This window comes from Peromyscus leucopus, chromosome 14 (genome assembly GCF_004664715.2).
Source record: "Peromyscus leucopus breed LL Stock chromosome 14, UCI_PerLeu_2.1, whole genome shotgun sequence".
NCBI lineage: Eukaryota > Metazoa > Chordata > Mammalia > Rodentia > Cricetidae > Peromyscus > Peromyscus leucopus.
The window spans coordinates 47,997,078-48,013,496 of NC_051075.1; the positions used below are offsets into that span (position 1 = coordinate 47,997,078).

General features: G+C 50.1%; 1 protein-coding gene across 3 annotated transcripts in view; it reads right to left on the bottom strand.

Annotated features, from left to right (window-relative positions):
* Positions 1–3,473: 3,473 nt before the first annotated feature.
* Actn1 (actinin alpha 1) overlaps positions 3,474–16,419 on the bottom strand; it is a 98,204-nt gene continuing 85,258 nt past the window's right edge. The window contains exons 12-22 of one of the 3 annotated variants that reach the window (XM_028876128.2): positions 15,984–16,134; positions 14,768–14,876; positions 14,199–14,339; positions 12,380–12,562; positions 11,646–11,780; positions 10,349–10,528; positions 9,160–9,306; positions 8,093–8,173; positions 7,581–7,646; positions 6,067–6,225; positions 3,639–4,373 (exon numbers count right to left, since the gene is read on the bottom strand). In XM_028876128.2, the coding sequence (XP_028731961.1) occupies positions 4,215–4,373; positions 6,067–6,225; positions 7,581–7,646; positions 8,093–8,173; positions 9,160–9,306; positions 10,349–10,528; positions 11,646–11,780; positions 12,380–12,562; positions 14,199–14,339; positions 14,768–14,876; positions 15,984–16,134 (1,511 nt within the window). In that variant the 3' untranslated portion in view covers positions 3,639–4,214. Of the gene's footprint in view, positions 4,374–6,066; positions 6,226–7,580; positions 7,647–8,092; positions 8,174–9,159; positions 9,307–10,348; positions 10,529–11,645; positions 11,781–12,379; positions 12,563–14,198; positions 14,340–14,767; positions 14,877–15,983; positions 16,135–16,419 lie in introns of all 3 variants that reach the window. The other 2 variants (XM_028876129.2, XM_028876130.2) reach the window with 2 other exon arrangements.

A 16,419-nucleotide genomic window follows, 5' to 3' on the forward strand; every position in this document is an offset into this window, starting at 1 on the left:
TTTGCCAGAGGAAGCAGGACCTCAGTTGCCATGGGCTTTCCAGATCCCGTGGCTGGTCCCGCCTGGAGTCTTCTCCCTTCTAGCTCCTGCATTCTCCGACATCCTGAAGCCTGCTGTGTATCTTATCCATGCATGCTAGCTATCACGTCCATGTTATGGACAAAGGGTCCCTTGTGTTGACACAGTTGTGTTCATATGAGACTTTTTAGACAGTAGCCTTCTCACCTGTGGTTGCAACAGAAGGCGGGACTGGCCACACCCCCAATGCCTTTCGACCTGCGAAGTGCCGCCACTCTCCATCCTGGTGCTATGGTTTAGATCAGAAATGTCCCCCAAAAGGCCGTGTATTACTGACAGCCCTGTTATAGCCTGGGGCACCGTGAGGAATTATGGGACTCTTAGGATGCGGGGCTTTGTAGAAGGAAGTCTCTGTTGCCTGGCTGCAGCAAGCATCCTTCAGCATGTGCTCCCCACCGTGATGTGCTGCTTAGCTACGGGCCCAGAAGCAACAGGACCAAGTGAGTACGGAATGAAAGCCAATGAGGGTCACATCTCTCTCTTCTCCTAAAGCGATTACTCTGTGTGTATCTCACCCCAATGATAGAAAGCTGGCTAACACACTTGGTACTTACTAGCCAAGTGACTGCATTCTTCGGGCGCCGAGCTGGTGTGCACAGGAAAGCTTAGAGACGGTCTATCGACAGACACAGCACTGAGTCGGGCTGGGTGCTCAGAACGGTCATTAGGGTTTGCTAAGGTGTGGGGAGTCAGAGAGGTGCCTGGCCTCATGGGGGCTGTCAACGGTCTCCAGAGAGGTGGGGCCTAAGATGGATAAAGATGTAAAGTTAAAACGTGCCATCCACAGAGGCAGGAAAGAGATGCTAAAGAGAACTAGCTGTCAGCCGGGTGACAGTAGGGAATTCCGTCCACCTGGCATTTAGAGTAAGCTGGCACGGTGACCCCAAATGGGCAAGGATAGAATACAAAAGATGCCCATGGGCAAATGATACAGGTCAGATGAAAGGCCAGGGCTGGAGTACCTGGTGCCAGAGCAGACAGCATCTATTAAGAGACGGAGTTCACCTTGAATGACCTTGACTGCAATTGTCCTGAATCATGTGCCATCTTACAAAGCCCAAAGTCATGTGACATGTAACAAACTCAAAATCAGAAACAAGTGTCCAGGACTTTGAATCTAAAAAAAGGGGGTGGGGGAGTGGGTGGGTAAGCAGGTGCAGCAGTTGAAGCTTCGGTGGTGTTTCCTTTGTCCCAACCATGACAAACTGGCCACGACAAACTGGGTTAAAGTTCACGAACAAGTAAAAAGGGGCTGCCATGCATGCATCATGTGGCTTTCAGTCTAAAATATGGAACCAAGTGAGGCATGTGACTTTAATTTTGGAAGTGTAAGGGATTCAATTAGTAAAACAACACTAGACTGCTCACAGGACTTGATTCATTACATTTATAACAATTTCAGTTGTTTTGTGCGGAGCCAGGATGTCTCTGCTTAATGTGAATACACCAGAGTCTGAAGTTTAGGATCTTGGGGAGGGAGAACCATTGAGACATTTAAGTATGGTTTAAAACATTCAAAGAAGTTTAATGAAGTTCTCCAATGGGATTGTTATGAGAGAGGGACGAAATCTGCTAAAACGAACAAATGGTTTAAATAGCACGAGATGTATATAAGGGACCCTACAAGCCTGTTTTAAGGGCTGGAGAAATTAACTCAGTGGTATAGTGCTAGCCTGACCCACATAAGGACCTGGGACACATGCTCAGCATTGAAAGAAAACCTAGGTTTAAAATCCGTATCCTCAACAGACTCAAAATTAATTTATGGTGTAATCTGGAGGGCACACTTTTGTTCAAATGACTTGCGTGACTATTAACACTAAACACTTATGAGGGGCTTGCCACCAGGCTTGGTAATCTGAGTTTGATCCCTGGAACCCACATGACGGAAGGGAAGAAGTCAACTCTGTCATCCTGTGACCTTCTCATACTCACTGTGGTACATGCATGACAAGTCTGCTAAGGACACAGATTAAGCACACCTTTGGAAACTGGAGCATCAAAGTTTGTGTTTCCTGGGTCTGAAAAACTTCCAGTTGGAATGATTTCTTCCTCTGAATACCTATATTTATCTTTAGTTAATTTGCATGTAAATAGCTAAGAACCAGTAAGTCTGCCCTCTCAAGATTTTGAAACCAGGACCAGCTACTTCTATGGCTTTCCCTACATAGATAACACTCATTGAGTATACCATTCAATGGCAAACCCAGGCTGAGTGCACAAGAATGCCCCCTGAATCAATTCCCTACAATAGACTTCTCTAGCTCAGCCCAGGAAGTTCTGACTTGGCTTTAGTCCCCTTAACTGAGGGGGCACACCATGTTAAGGATTGTCCCGTTTAAAACAAAACAAAACTTACATTTATTTACTTAGCATATGCAAGTACATGTACCCACATCCGTGTGTCAGAGGACAAGACAACTTTTGAGAGTTGATTGTCTCCATCATGTGGGTCCAGGGATCGAACTCAGGCTCGGCAGCAGGGGCCTTTACCCACCGGGCCACTCACTGTCCCCACTGGCTTACTTTTAAGTGATTCCTCCAACTCAACGGACTCCTTAAAGCGAAAATTAGGTCAACCACAGCCAACATGCATACATACTAGTCTTCTCCGCTCTCTATCTACCACATTTCTAACAGCACCACTTAATAGATTAGGGATGGCAGATCGCCGGTTCACTATTTTTTGGAGGCACAGCTATGCATTTTAAAACTGACTCCAGGCCCAACTCCCAAACACATCTACACAGCTTTACTTACTAAATTATCTTAAACATGATCATTTTCACCACTCTGTACTTTGAGTAGAAGTCTCAAAGACATGGGTAAGGAGAAAGAGGGCTCTGGCAACATGGATTCCCCCATTAAACTTAGATGATAAGTTGGAGTTTATCATATCATCTTAGATGTGTGTGTGTGTGTGTGTGTGTGTGTGTGTGTGTGTGTGTGTGTGTGTAAATGAGCTCCCTGTGAGGCTCAACAGCTGTTATCTGTGGTACATTTTGGGGTTCTAGGGACTAGCATATGCTCATCACATACCTTGCCACCCAGCTACAGCCCCAGCCCTCTCTGTGACATTTAGAGTATGAAAAGGGGAATACAACCCTGACACAACTCCAACTGTCCTCTGTAGCAAAAACAAAATGGCTGGGAGTCATGCAGAAGCCACAGATGCCACAGAGAACCAAGAACAGTGGAGCTCGCCATCAGGGAGATTCCCCTTATGCATTCATGACCTTTCAACTTCCAGTACACTGAGGAAACCATCTTTCCCTTTCCAAAGTAAATACCAGATTCACAATCTAGAGGTGTGTGGGTACAGGTATCCCACCCCATTCTTGACACACCCCACCCTCACTTCTGGAAGTCGGTGAAAGGAGCGAAACGAAGTGGTGTCACGGGAGTGTTGTTTTAATACAGTCTGCCAAGCAACATCATAATCTCCAAGTCCGCCCTATCTTCAATAGGCAATATTCAATTTTTTTTTCAAAAGTCTGCATTCATAAAACAGGCCAGCCACACTTTGGAGGAGACTTAAAAATGAGAAGCCATGAATTATCTTCTTTGAAAAGCAGCCATTTCAAAAGATTTTCTTTAATATCATAAAATATTCTCATGGACAAGTGAGCTAGCAAACACACACGCACCGCTGTGCCTTTGACAAGAGTGCCCACCTACCCCCACTCCCCAGGTGGACACGAGATCAGAGAAATGAATACAGCAGACGGGACAGGAAGAAGGAAAAAAGTCCATAAAAAGAATGGCATGTAACTTTGTGCTTGGTTTTCCTATGTCACAACAAAAACATCTCGGTGCAAATAGTTAATTTTTCCTCTTTTTCCATTTAAGACTGGTGGAGAAAAAAATACTTTTTTTTTTCTATAATAAAATATGTAGTTTTTTGGTTTTTTTAACTTTTTTTTTTAATGTAACTTTTTTTTTTTCCTTTTTTGCAGAAAATAATTTTGTAAACTGTCACTTCGCGGGCAGGGAGGCTTGGGGCCGCCCGGGGTTGCAGCTAGTTCCCTGGTGGCTGAGCTGAAACCGAACCCGGGCAGCCGGACTGGGCGGAGGAGGAGCGGGTGGGCGGAGCGCACGCGCAGAGGGCCGAGGGGGGGGCGGGGGGCGGGGCCCGGTTAGAGGTCACTCTCGCCGTACAGCGCGGTGGAGAAGGACATGTAGTCTAGAGCACCGGGCACGGAGTCGGGGCCCGCGTAGGGGGCCATCCTCGCGATGCAGTATTCGGCCTGGTCAGGGGGCAGCTCGCGGCGCAGCTCGTCCACCGTGATGTAATTCTGCGGAGACAGCATGGTCAGGGTCGCAAAGCTTGGCAGCGGCCGGAAAGCAACGCGGCAGTGCCGCAATTCCTAGGTCGCAAACTTGCCGACAATGTTCGGTACCTGTTTTCTCCCTCCTAGGTCTCCTTGATCCGTACAATACACGCATGCGTACATATAACACAGACATCTGTGTGTATGCACATGTATATTTAAGTGCATATGATGTATTTATATATTACATACCATATGTACATATAATTTTTAAAAACTTTATGTTTTCCATTTTAGTATCCACTTCAACTTTTTTTAAAAAAAGATTGATTTATTTATATTGTATGCAGCATGTATGACTGCAGGCCAGAAGAGGGCACCAGATCTCATTACAGATGGTTGTGAGCCACCATGTGGTTGCTGGGAATTGAACTCAGGACCTCTGGAAGAGCAGCCAGTGCTCTTAACCTCTGAGCCATCTCTCCAGCCCCCCACTTCAACTTGTTTCCAAACTAATTCCGCCCAGATTCTTCTCATTCATCCTACTGGTTTATAGTCACCATGTGCTGGCTCGGTTTCAAAGGTTCTCCAGCAGAATGTAACTTCCTAGGAGCCCTCCACAGCTACTCAACTGGCTCTTTAAAGGCCTCCGCCAGTATCCAAACTTAAGGAGTGTCCCACAGAGTAAAATGAATGTCCAGTTTAGGAATCACAGCTACAGACAGCTCTCTTAACCAGTCTGCAAGTGTGGGTCTTGCCACATACCTCAGCCAGCTCCCAGCCTGGGCCTCTGAACTTCCGTTCCTTCCCCACCCCATAAATCAACTTGGAAGCTGCTGTTTATAGGAGTTGAAGGGGGGGCTGGAGAGATGGCTTAGTGGTTAGGAGCACTGGCTGTTCTTCCAGAGGACACGAATTCAATTCCCAGCACCCACATGACAGCTCACAGCAGTCTGTAACTCCAGTTCCACTGGATCTGATACCTTCATGCATACATAGGAGTTGATGGGTCTAGGATGGCAGCTCTCAACCCATGTGATCTCAACCCATGTGTCGTGAACCCTGTGGGGCTGAATGACCCTTTCACAGAGGTCGCATACTAGATATCCTGCATATCAGATATTTACATTGCGATATATTAACAGTAGCAAAATTTCAGTTATGAAGTAGCAACGAAAATAATTTTATGGTTGGGGGGGGTCACCCCAACATGGAGAACTGTATTAAAGGGTCACAGCAGCATTAGGAAGGTTGAGAACCACTGCCCTAGGACTTACCAAAGACTTTACAGCTCCAAGTGCTACAACTGTGAGTCCCTTGGGCCCCAGTGTGAGGAAGAGTGGGGCTGCCCTCTGTGCACTCCAAAAGTCAGGAGACCACTTCCCCTTTCTGGACTGTTTTCGTCCTCTACAAAATTAGTCATTTCGACTAGACAGCTTCTGGGTCTTACAAGGTGGTTTGACTCCTCCATCTACACATTCCGAAGCACCTGCCTCCTCCACTCAACCCAGTGGCTTTTGGTGACTTGCAGGGTTCCTTGCGATGGCCCTCCTAAGCCAACACCATGTCCCAACAACTTAGCTGAGCCCAAGGGATTATAGATCGGGCCGAGAGGCATAGCAACGAGGCCCTAGGAGGAATGAGCAAGGTGCTCATATCCTAGCCATGTGTCTGACAGACCAGAGTCGAGACGGTGCCTGAGCCACAAGAGACCCACCTTATCTCCAGCCAGGATCTTGAAGGAAGCCATGACCTGATCTGCTGTGTCTGTATCAGCTGTCTCTCGGGACATGAAGTCGATGAAGGCCTGGAACGTCACTACCCCCAAGCGGTTGGGGTCTACAATGCTCATGATGCGGGCAAATTCTGCCTCTCCCTGGAGGAAACAGCCAACCCACACCTGTCAGCTAATGGCCTACTGGAGTGTCTCAGGTAGACCTCGAGCCCTGAGTAGCCTATGGAGGGCACGACAGCCCTCTGCTCTGGCTTGGGTTGCCCCAAGGGTGTGACAAAGACTTAATAGTTGGAGACTCAGGACTTCCCACCCCCTATAGAACCCTAAATTCCCTTTACAGAAAATAATGGTGGTATTGATTATAATGACAATAACATTAGCAAGGATAACACCTATATAGCACGCACTACATGCCAGTTACTATTCGTTCTAAATGTTTTATATGTTATAATTCATTTTATCATCACCACAACTAAATAAAATCATATTATTTCCACTGTATGGAAGTCTGAGGCCAAGACAGGCTAAGTGATTTAAGTCACACAACTAATAAGTAGGAAGCTAGGATTAGAACTCAGACAGTCTGGCTCAAGAATTTGCTGTTTCCCGCCGGGTGGTGGTGGCGCACGCCTTTAATCCCAGCACTCCGGAGGCAGAGCCAGGCGGATCTCTGTGAGTTCGAGGCCAGTCTGGTCTACAAAGCGAGTTCCAGGAAAGGTGCAAAGCTACACAGAGAAACCCTGTCTCAAAAAAACAAACAAACAAAAAAAGAATTTGCTGTTTCCCTATCACTCCATATTTCCTAAGTACCAGTCATGTGCACAGTACTCATAATCACTTTATTTAACTCTTAAAACTAAGGGCTTCCTTCACTTCAGATGAGACTACAAGCTGTTGATGGCAAAGTGGGACTTACTGTGTACACATCTGGCCAAGCCCTTAACCTTGCGGGACATCACATGGGTTTTGTATTTGGCTCAATAGGCCGGAACCACCTGTCTATCCAGCTAAGTGTCCTGTCCTGCTCAGAAAGCTGGATGAAGTGGAGACACACTAGAGAGAGGCCTGGGCCAACCAGAGTGGTGGCTGGCCTGGATGGGGGCTGTTATCAGGGCAGAAATATATGCCTCCATGTCTCACGTAAGGCAAAGCAGAGTTATCATTCCTATATGCCTTGGGGTTGGCCGCCCACAGTTGGTGTCCACCATGGGTATGAAAAGCCCTTTCTCCACAGTAAGTACCATAAGTTGAGCTAGTGCAGAGACCAAGATAATAAGAAGGCCAAGCCTCTCGGCCACACCCTGGCCCCATGGGTCGTCTGGTTTTCAGGTGCCATCTTCCCCAAGGATGGGGGCAAGGGGCTCCCCTGGGGAGGGCAGTGCTAACCTACGGGCCTCAGGTCCACCATTACTAAGACTTAGCTTCTCCGGTTAGGTGGCTGCCTCCCGGCCAGGGCAACAGAAAGCCTGGCAGGTAGAGGATGGGGTTTACGTTACCATGTTGTAACCCATGGAGATAAGGCAGGCGCGGAAATCATCCGTGTCCATCATGCCTGTCTTCTTCTGTGGGGCAGTAGCACCAAGACACAGGACGGACAGACAGGTGGGAGGAGGAAGGGCCAGCCAGAGGCCAGGAAGACAGCAGAGAGGAAGGGCGGAGTTAATGGTGAAGATTCGGAAGAATGGAGCCGAAGAATGGAGGAGGGACACGTTGAAGGAGATCAGAGAAAAGAAATGCAGCGGTCCAGTCCAGAGATGAGACGGGATGAGGGAGGAGAGGCGGATACCCAGGCAGGTAACCAGGAAAGGTAGCCGCGGGCCGAGGACAGAAGTCAGAGGAACCCAACAGGGGACGACAGGCAGGGAGAGCCGAGGAGGACGAGCCCCACGGCCCACAGGAAGGGGGACAGGGAGAGTCAGACAGAGAGAGAGAAGAGAAAAAAGGAGAAACGCGTTATTTCTCGCCCCAGAGGCCACCCTTGAGCGTGCTCCATGCAGGAGGCAAGTACCTGGGGGTCGTTGCCAATATCATAACCCAAGCTGATGAGGCAGGCTTTGAACTCTTCAGGGCCCAGCGTGCCGGAGTGATCCTGGGGCCGTGGTGCGTCAGGCAGCGAGCCATGCGGTGCCAGGGAAGAGGAGGAGGCCGTGAGGGGGTACGGGTGGGGGGTGGGGGGTGGGCCATGCCCCAGGGCGGGAGGTGGTGTGTGTGTGGGGAGACACAGGGACAAAGGCATGCGGGGTGGAGAGGGTGGAGGGGAAGGGGTGGGGGAGAGGGGAAATAAAAGTGCACACAGTTAGACACACGGACAAGGTTCCAGAGGGGGCCCTGTCCCTGGCACACATAGCCCTGCTTGGGAAAGCAGGGCCGGAGGGGGGGACATGATGAGCCACAAGGGTGAGAAGCTCCCAGAAGTGCCCCGGGTTACCTGAGGTCTCCCGGAACCCTACCCCGCCCCCCCACCTCGCCAGATACCTGGAGGGCAGTGACGCAGGCAGGGTGGTGGACTGGACAGCACCTGACCTCATGCCTCGCCTCCCTTGTGGCTGTCCCCACAGGCTCAGGGCACCAGGAATGTGCAGCCCAGTGACAGTGCAGCCTGTCCTGAAGCTGGCGTGAGAAGCCATGACGGTGGACTCTGACGTCCCCAGTAGCAGGTCCCAAAGGCAGCCTCAGTATGGGCAGTCTCTTTTTGCTCCTTTGTCCCAAGGCGGAGGTAAAGGACAGTCCCCACAGCCAGTAGGCACAGGGCTTTACTTGTGGCTCTGACAGCCTCATTCCCAAAGACTGGTTTCTCACAGGAGAGGAACAAGGATGAACGGTTCTCTCTCACCCACGGCAGCACTGTCTTTAGGAATGCCGTGAAAGCTTACAGGGCAGGGCAGGCTTTCCAAGTCCAGCTCAGAAAGCCTGGCTCTAGGGGGTATACTGAGTCAGGGCAGGCTGTTATCAGTTCCTCCCACTCTCTCCTCCTCACCTACCCAAGGACCAGGCTCATGCCCTGGGCAGTGCCCTCCAGGGCTCTGGGTCGGGGGTTGGGGGCCACTCGAGGTGAGCAAGGAGTAGGGCTCTCACCCGGTCGAAGTGATTGAAGGAGGCCCGGAACTCGTTCATCTGCTCCTGGCTGATGCCTTTGGCATCCCGGGTCAAGATCTGGTTCTCCACTTCATTGATGGTCCTGGCAATGGTGGTGAGCAGCTGTTCCCAGCCCACACGGATGTGCTAGGAGCAAGTGACGAGCTTGTCAGCAAGGGACACCAGGCCCGGGCTCCAGGCTGTCTACTTATTCCTCCTTCCAACTCAAAAGTGGTCCAAAGTAGGGGCTAGAGAGATGGCTCAGTGGTTAAGAACATTTGTTGTTCTTCTAGAGGACCCAGGTTTAATTGCCAGCCCCCATATGGTGGCTCACAACCATCTATAACTAGTTCCAGAGAATATATCATGGCACACACATGGTGCATAGACACATACGCAGGCAAAATGCCCATATCCATAAGATAAAATAAATATATATTATTTTTAAAGGCCAAAACAGTTAGCTTGACCATCTATCTGGAGTCACAGTATGACCAGCTGGAGGGACAGAGCACACTCTACCAGGACGGAGGGCCACAAAGGGGCAGGAAGAGCAACAAGAACCAGATTTGCCAGTGAACTTTGTCAGTGAAGGAAGGTAGATTTTGTGGTGGGAAAAACTGAACGACAAAAAAACAGAGCGATCCCCTCCCAGGAGGTCCTACCCCACAAAAACCAAGATTGGCACCACATAATGGCCTTCTGGTCAAAGACAAGCCAAATACATCGTGGTGGTCTCAGTGATCACACAGTAATACTCCAGCCAGTGTAAGCACTCTCTATGATATCTGAACAATGAGGAAGCAGCTGAACAAGGCAAACCTCAGGACACATCCTACCATGAAGGGACGGACAGCAGCTAACATCATCGAGAAAGCAGGTACCCAGGCTGGTCTTGAGCCCACCAGCATCAAAATCACTGGGAAGTGCTTGTTAAAAACTGAGATTCATTAAGTCCCACCCTAGAACAAATGAACTGAATTCTGGAACTAGGGACCAGATGGGTACACCTGCAACAAGGTTCTCTGGGGCATCCAGAAGGTGAGTGGATTGAAGGTGCCGAGTCTGGGGGTAGAGTGAGTGAGCGTTCCTCCTGCTACACCCAGATTCCTCGGGTGACGATGCTCCAAGTGGAGGACAGGAAGGGCCCCCAGCTTCCTCTCAGAGAAGCAGGACCCAGCCTCTTTACCTCCATGGTGTAGTTGGTGTGCTTATTGTCGAAGATAAGCGCCTCCTGGATGAGCTGGTGGTCACACTCCAGCAGGTCAATCTTTGGCTTATAGTTGACAATGCTCTTTTCATACTGCCGCAGGTGGCTGAGCTGGTCCTCCAGGGTGCCGTGCATCTCAATGGAGATCCTCCCAATCTCCTGCGCATCAGGAAGGAGATAACGTCAGACCAGCCCGCTCTGCACTTAGGTGGCAGGGACCAGTCCCCCCCATGGTCACCTCTGCTAGCATCCCAGCCCTAGAGAGGCTAGAACTGGCAACATTGAACATAAAAAAGTTTATTTAGCATGGACATCCCTTGGTAAGGGAGCTGCATCCTGTAGTTTGATAATAAGCCTTGGCACTGGGTGATACATCGTCCACCTTAGCCTGAGGAAAGGGTTGGAAGGCAGGGTCAGTGGCTGACCTGAGTGCTCATTCCTTTGCTTGCTATTTATTTAAATGCCTTCCAGAGCCTTGCTCGCAGCCATTTCCCAACCATCTCACGTTGAGCGGAACCCCTCATATTTCTCAGTTCACCTGGTGTGCCTCCTCTCCAGCTATTTTTGTTCCTGCTCTCCTGCCTCTAGGATGGCTGGCCAAGCCCTGCGGAGCCACCCAACTCCATGAGCCAGGCCTAATGTACACTTCCGCCAGCCCCTGACTCATGGAAGCGGCTCTCAGTAAAAGCAGTTTGTGTTCATTCAGTTCGGTCCTGTTAATATTTACCGAGTATTTACAAGTAGAGTCTTGGGGGTGCGTGTACGTAAGTGCACGTGCCTGCGTGCGTGCGTGCGTGCGCAACCCACATAAGCGCGCGCGTGTGTGTGTGTGCATGTCTGTGTGTGTGTGTGTATGCACACCCACGTAAACTTGACATGGACTCTCTACTCAAGATGCTCAGTGATCACTCATCACACACATCCCACAAAACATTCTATACTTGTTATAAGAGGCTCGTCGGCTCTCTTTCTAAAAAGGATCAGGCCCACTGCCTGGGGGAATGGTAATGGAGACAAGGCCACCCAGAGGGACTGAGCTCACCCGGGCATTCAGTTGTTCTTCCTGTGGAACTTCCTTAGGTAGTTCCTTAGTAGTGTCCTACTTTGCCCCAGTGAGACACAGGGATCAAACCATTGGCATCCCCTGCCACTGAACAATCATGAGCTCAGACCTCAGTCCTCATGGTTCTTCCTAGTAACCAGGTGACTTGGCTGGCTGGAACGGTGCCAGGAAGAGGCAAGACATTCCCAGCCTGCTTCCCATGACAAGACTCACCTCCATCTTGGTCTGGATCCAGGGCCCAATGACATTAGCTTGGGCCCCAAACTGCTTACGTAGCCTCTCATTGTGCTGCTGGCGGGCATGCTCCTCTGTTAGTGCCTGGTCCCTCCGGGGCACCAGTTGCCGTACCTGGGGTGAGAATAACCATGGGACTCTGTAGGTAGGCCAGCCACACATCTCCATACTCCCAGGTGAGGAAATGGGGGTCCCCCGTGAGGGAAAGGGTCAAGTCAGAATGCAGTAAGAGTGAAGGTGTCAGCTTGGACCAGAAATTCATTCACTAATAAATGAAAACCAGTGAGATACAGATAAAAATCCTGCCCTTAAGAAATGTATAATAGTGCTGGGCAGTGGTGGCACACGCCTTTAATCCCAGCACTCAGGAGATAGAGCCAGGCGGATCTCTGTGAGTTCGAGGCCAGCCTAGGCTACCAAGAGAGTTCCAGGAAAAGGTGCAAAGCTACACAGAGAAACCCTGTCTCAAAAAACCAAAAACGAGAAAAAAAGAAATGTATAATAGCCAGGCAGCGGTGGCACTCTCCTTTAATCCCAGCACTCGGGAGGCAGAGTCAGACGGATCTCTGTAAATTTGAGGCCAGCATGATCTACAGAGCAAGATCCAGGACAGGCATCAAAAACTACATGGAAAAACCCTGTCTCGAAAAACCAAACCAAACAAACAAGAATGTATAATGGCTCAGTCTATGCCCATTAGCCCTTCAACTCACATGGTCCCATTTGCCATTGATCTCCTGAGGCGTGATGGTTGTATAGGGGTTGGTGCCGGCCATGTTGACATGATAGGTCTGGACAATCTTGGACACTTCATTGTGGATGCCCAGGATGGCCAGGCGCTCTTTGTCGGCATCTGGGAGGGTGGCCTTGAACTGCTCATGGGCTGTGGTCAGTCCCTGGATAGACAATGGCAGGGTTAGTCAGTGCTCTCTTCAGACAAGATAAGCAAAGGGAGGGGTTGGGGATTTAGCTCAGTGGTAGAGCGCTTGCCTAGCAAGCGCAAGGCCCTGGGTTCGGTCCTCAGCTCTGGAAAAAAGAAAGAAAAAAAGGAAAAAAAAAGATAAGCAAAGGGAACCCAAGAGGTCCCAAATAAAAGGTGGAAGGGCCCTGAAGGCCAAGTTCCACACCTATTGAAGATGTGAAGACACCAAACCAAGTTCTGATGGCAGAGAACCGGCAAGGCAGGGTGGCCAGAGGAAGGCAAAGCCACAGCTGTATCCCAAGGGCTGGTACAGTTGGCGGCCACCATTCTGAGGTGTTCAACACCCCACCACCAGATCAGGGACCTGGGTGGGGCAAGTCCCGCTCCCCAGGTATTCTCTTTCAATACTGGCTCCCTCAGCTTCCTGCAAAACCCTTCTTTCTTCCTCTACCTTGGGAGTGCTGTGGTTAAAGACATGCATCACACATGCTCCATTTTATGCAGAGGTGGGAACTGAACTCAGGGCTTCGAGGGTGCTAGACAAGCACCCTACCAACTGAGCTACATCCCCAGGCCCTGCAAACGTTCTAATCTAAGATGGGAGCCAATGGGAGCCCCACGATTAATGTTAAAGTCAAGATTTGGGATCTGGTATATAATAAAGTCTACATTTTTTGTGTGTACAAAGAACACATAAATAAATACATGTCTGTTGGGCAGTGGTGACACACGCCTTTAATCCCAGCACTCAGGAGGCAGAGGCGGGCGCATCTCTGAGTTCGAGGACAGCCTAGTCTACATAGTGAGTTCTAGACTAGCCAGGAATACATAGTGAGACCCTATCTTTAAAAGGGGGTAGAGGGAGCTGGAGAGATGGCTTAGAGGTTAAAAGCACCGACTACTCTTCCAGACGTCCTGAGTTCAATTCCCAGCACCCATATGGTGGCTCACAACCATCTGTAATGAGATCTGGTGCCCTCTTCTGTATACATAATGAATAAATAAATCTTTGGGAAAAAAAAAAAAAGCCACACAGCTTTCAGGCTGGAGATATGGCTCAGTGGTTAAGAGCACCAACTACTCTTCCAGAGGTCCTGAGTTCAATTCCCAGCAACCACATGGTGGCCACAACCATCTGTAATGAGATCTGGTGCCTCATCTGGCCTGCTGTCATACATGCTGTATACAAAATAAAAAAAATAAAATCTTGGGAAAAAAAATTAAAAAATAAAATAAAAGGGGGTAGAAGGCTAGGAGGCTAGGAGGCTAGGGAGATGACCTCGCAGTTAAAAGCACTTGCTGCTCTTGCAGAGGACCAGGGTTCCATTCCCAGCATACATAGGACTGCCAACAACCATCTGTCACTCCAGTTCCACAGGCATCTGGGCACTGTATCTAAGTGGTGCACATACATACATGCAGACAAAACACCCATAAAAACAACATAAAAATAGAACAATCTTAAAACACACACACACACACACACACACACACACACACACACACACACACACACACGCACACAACCTTATATGCTAACACTTTCAATCTATGGAACCCTTGGGTCTTCAGTTTATCCTAAAGAGGACCGGCCTCTCTGGGATGCCCACCTGGATCTCCTCAATGGTATGTACAATGAAGGTGTCTTGAAGGTCCTCCATGGCTCCCTCCATCCAGTTGTTGAAGGGTGCAGCCCGCTTAGCATACTCCAAGTAGAGCTGGTCAATGGTCTCCAGCAGCTTCTCTGTTCTCTGGGAGTTTCAAGGGGGGTGGAATGTTTAGCAGAGTCACACTCAAAGGCCAACCGCTGCCCCCAAGGCATCTTGGTCTAGAAGCACTGGACCAGATGAGGCAGGAAGAACCAGTGCCTGAGTGGCTCTGGGTCCTGGTTGTCAACTGACAGATCACCTCACACTGGAATCACTTGCCCTGGTCCCAAGAGGGTCTGGTTTACAGAACAGGACAACCCTCCAAAGGTCGGAGCTGGACCAACAAGTTCACTGGGACAGGAGCAGGATCTCCATCAAGGCCAAGTTCACACATTCTTAGCCAAAGGGAGTCTTCCCATTAGGCCAGTGACGGGGATGGTCCAGGGAGTCATGGAAACTTAAAAAGCAGAGAACCGAGGAGGAGGAGGAGCAGGAGGAGGAGGAGACACATGGCACCGCAGGGTCCTCACCTCTAACGCTTCTCTCCGCTTCTGAGTGAGGGCTCCAAGATTGTCCCACTGGTCACAGATCTTTTGGCAACGAGCGTTGACACTGGGTGAGTCATAATAGTCCAGCTCACTGTAGAGTGGGAAGAGGCAGCGGTCAAGTGATGAGCGACACAGGTTGAGGGGGGTGGGTAGGGAGCCTGTCATTCTTGCTCCCGGGGATGCGAGGAGCACTAGCGGTGTTGGGGGGCCCGGGGGTGCTCCCTTCGGCACACCTCCCAGCATCCCTCCCATCCCCGCCTCTTTGGCTTTCAGGAAATGGGGAGCAGGAGACCAAAGGGGTCTGCTCCTCTCCAACAGTCCCTGCCACAGACCAAGTTGGTGGTGACTCTAATGACCAATGACGGGAAGCGGCTGGGGCCCAAGGAAAAAAAGCTCAGAGTCAAGGACTAAGGCTTGGCAGCCGGGCATGGTGGCTCACGCCTCTAATCTTAGCATTCTCCTGGGAGGCTGAGACAGGGGGACTGCCCCGAGTTTGAGGCTAACCTGAGGCACACACTGAGTTCTAGGCCAGTCTGGGCTACAACTGGAATCCCATCTCAAGAGAAGACAAAACAGAACACACAAAAAAAAAATAATAATAAAATAAAATCTGGGCTGGCAAGATGGGCCAGTGGGTGAAGGCACTTGTGCAACCCTGAGGACCTAAGTTCAATTCCTGGAGCTCACAGCAAAAGCAGAGGAAGAACCAACTCCTTCACGTTGTCCCCTCATCACCACCTCTCTCTCTCTCTCTCCTCTCTCTCTCTCTCTCTCTCTCTCTCTCTCTCTCTCTCTCTCTCTCATACACAATTTAGAAAACAAAACAGTACAAAAATGTAACAAACACCATTACTTTTAAGTTAATCTAAAAAAAAAAATAATAATTAAAAGGTAAAGTCATATAAAACAGGGCTTGAGCGCCCCTTGCTCCTATCCTGAAAATCGGTGATGACCAAACGTTTGCACGAGAATGGAATGGACCAGGCTCTCCCCCACCAGGAAGAGTCCTTGCCTTCTGTAATGCCTCCTTGACCACATGGGCACGACTCTTTCCCCCATCAAGCGCCGCCGTCTGTCTGTCTGTCTGTCTATCTATCTGTCTATCCCCTTCCTTCCCACCGTCACCGATAGCAGCTGAGCAAGCAGACCTCGGCTTCACACTGGGGCCCCCAAAGGAAGGAGACCGAAGGGGGCCTACTTGAGCTCCTGGGCGATGGCGGCGATCTGTTCCACGCGGTCCTGGTGGGCGGCCAGGTCACTCTCGAAGGCTTCGTGTTTCTTCAGCAGAGCCTTGATCTCTGACAAGGTGGCCGTCTCGTAATCCTTCTGCTGCAGCATGGCTTCTTTGCCTGGGGTTGGGGTGAGGGAGGCGGGAGACGGGGATGGGACACAGCTGAGCAAGAGCCAGGCAAGTGTGTTTGGTCTGGGCACCTCCTGTGGAAGTGCTCACTGCACACCAATCTACAGTGTAAGAGAGTGGACATGCAGCAAGAATATCCAACTATGGGGAGAGACTGGGAAGACCACTGCCCTCCAGGGAGCATTTCCAGGGCATTTAGACTAGTTGTCTAGGAAGGTTATGCAGGAATATGTAGAAATGCATGAGGCCAGACATCCACTTTCTAACAGTAGGA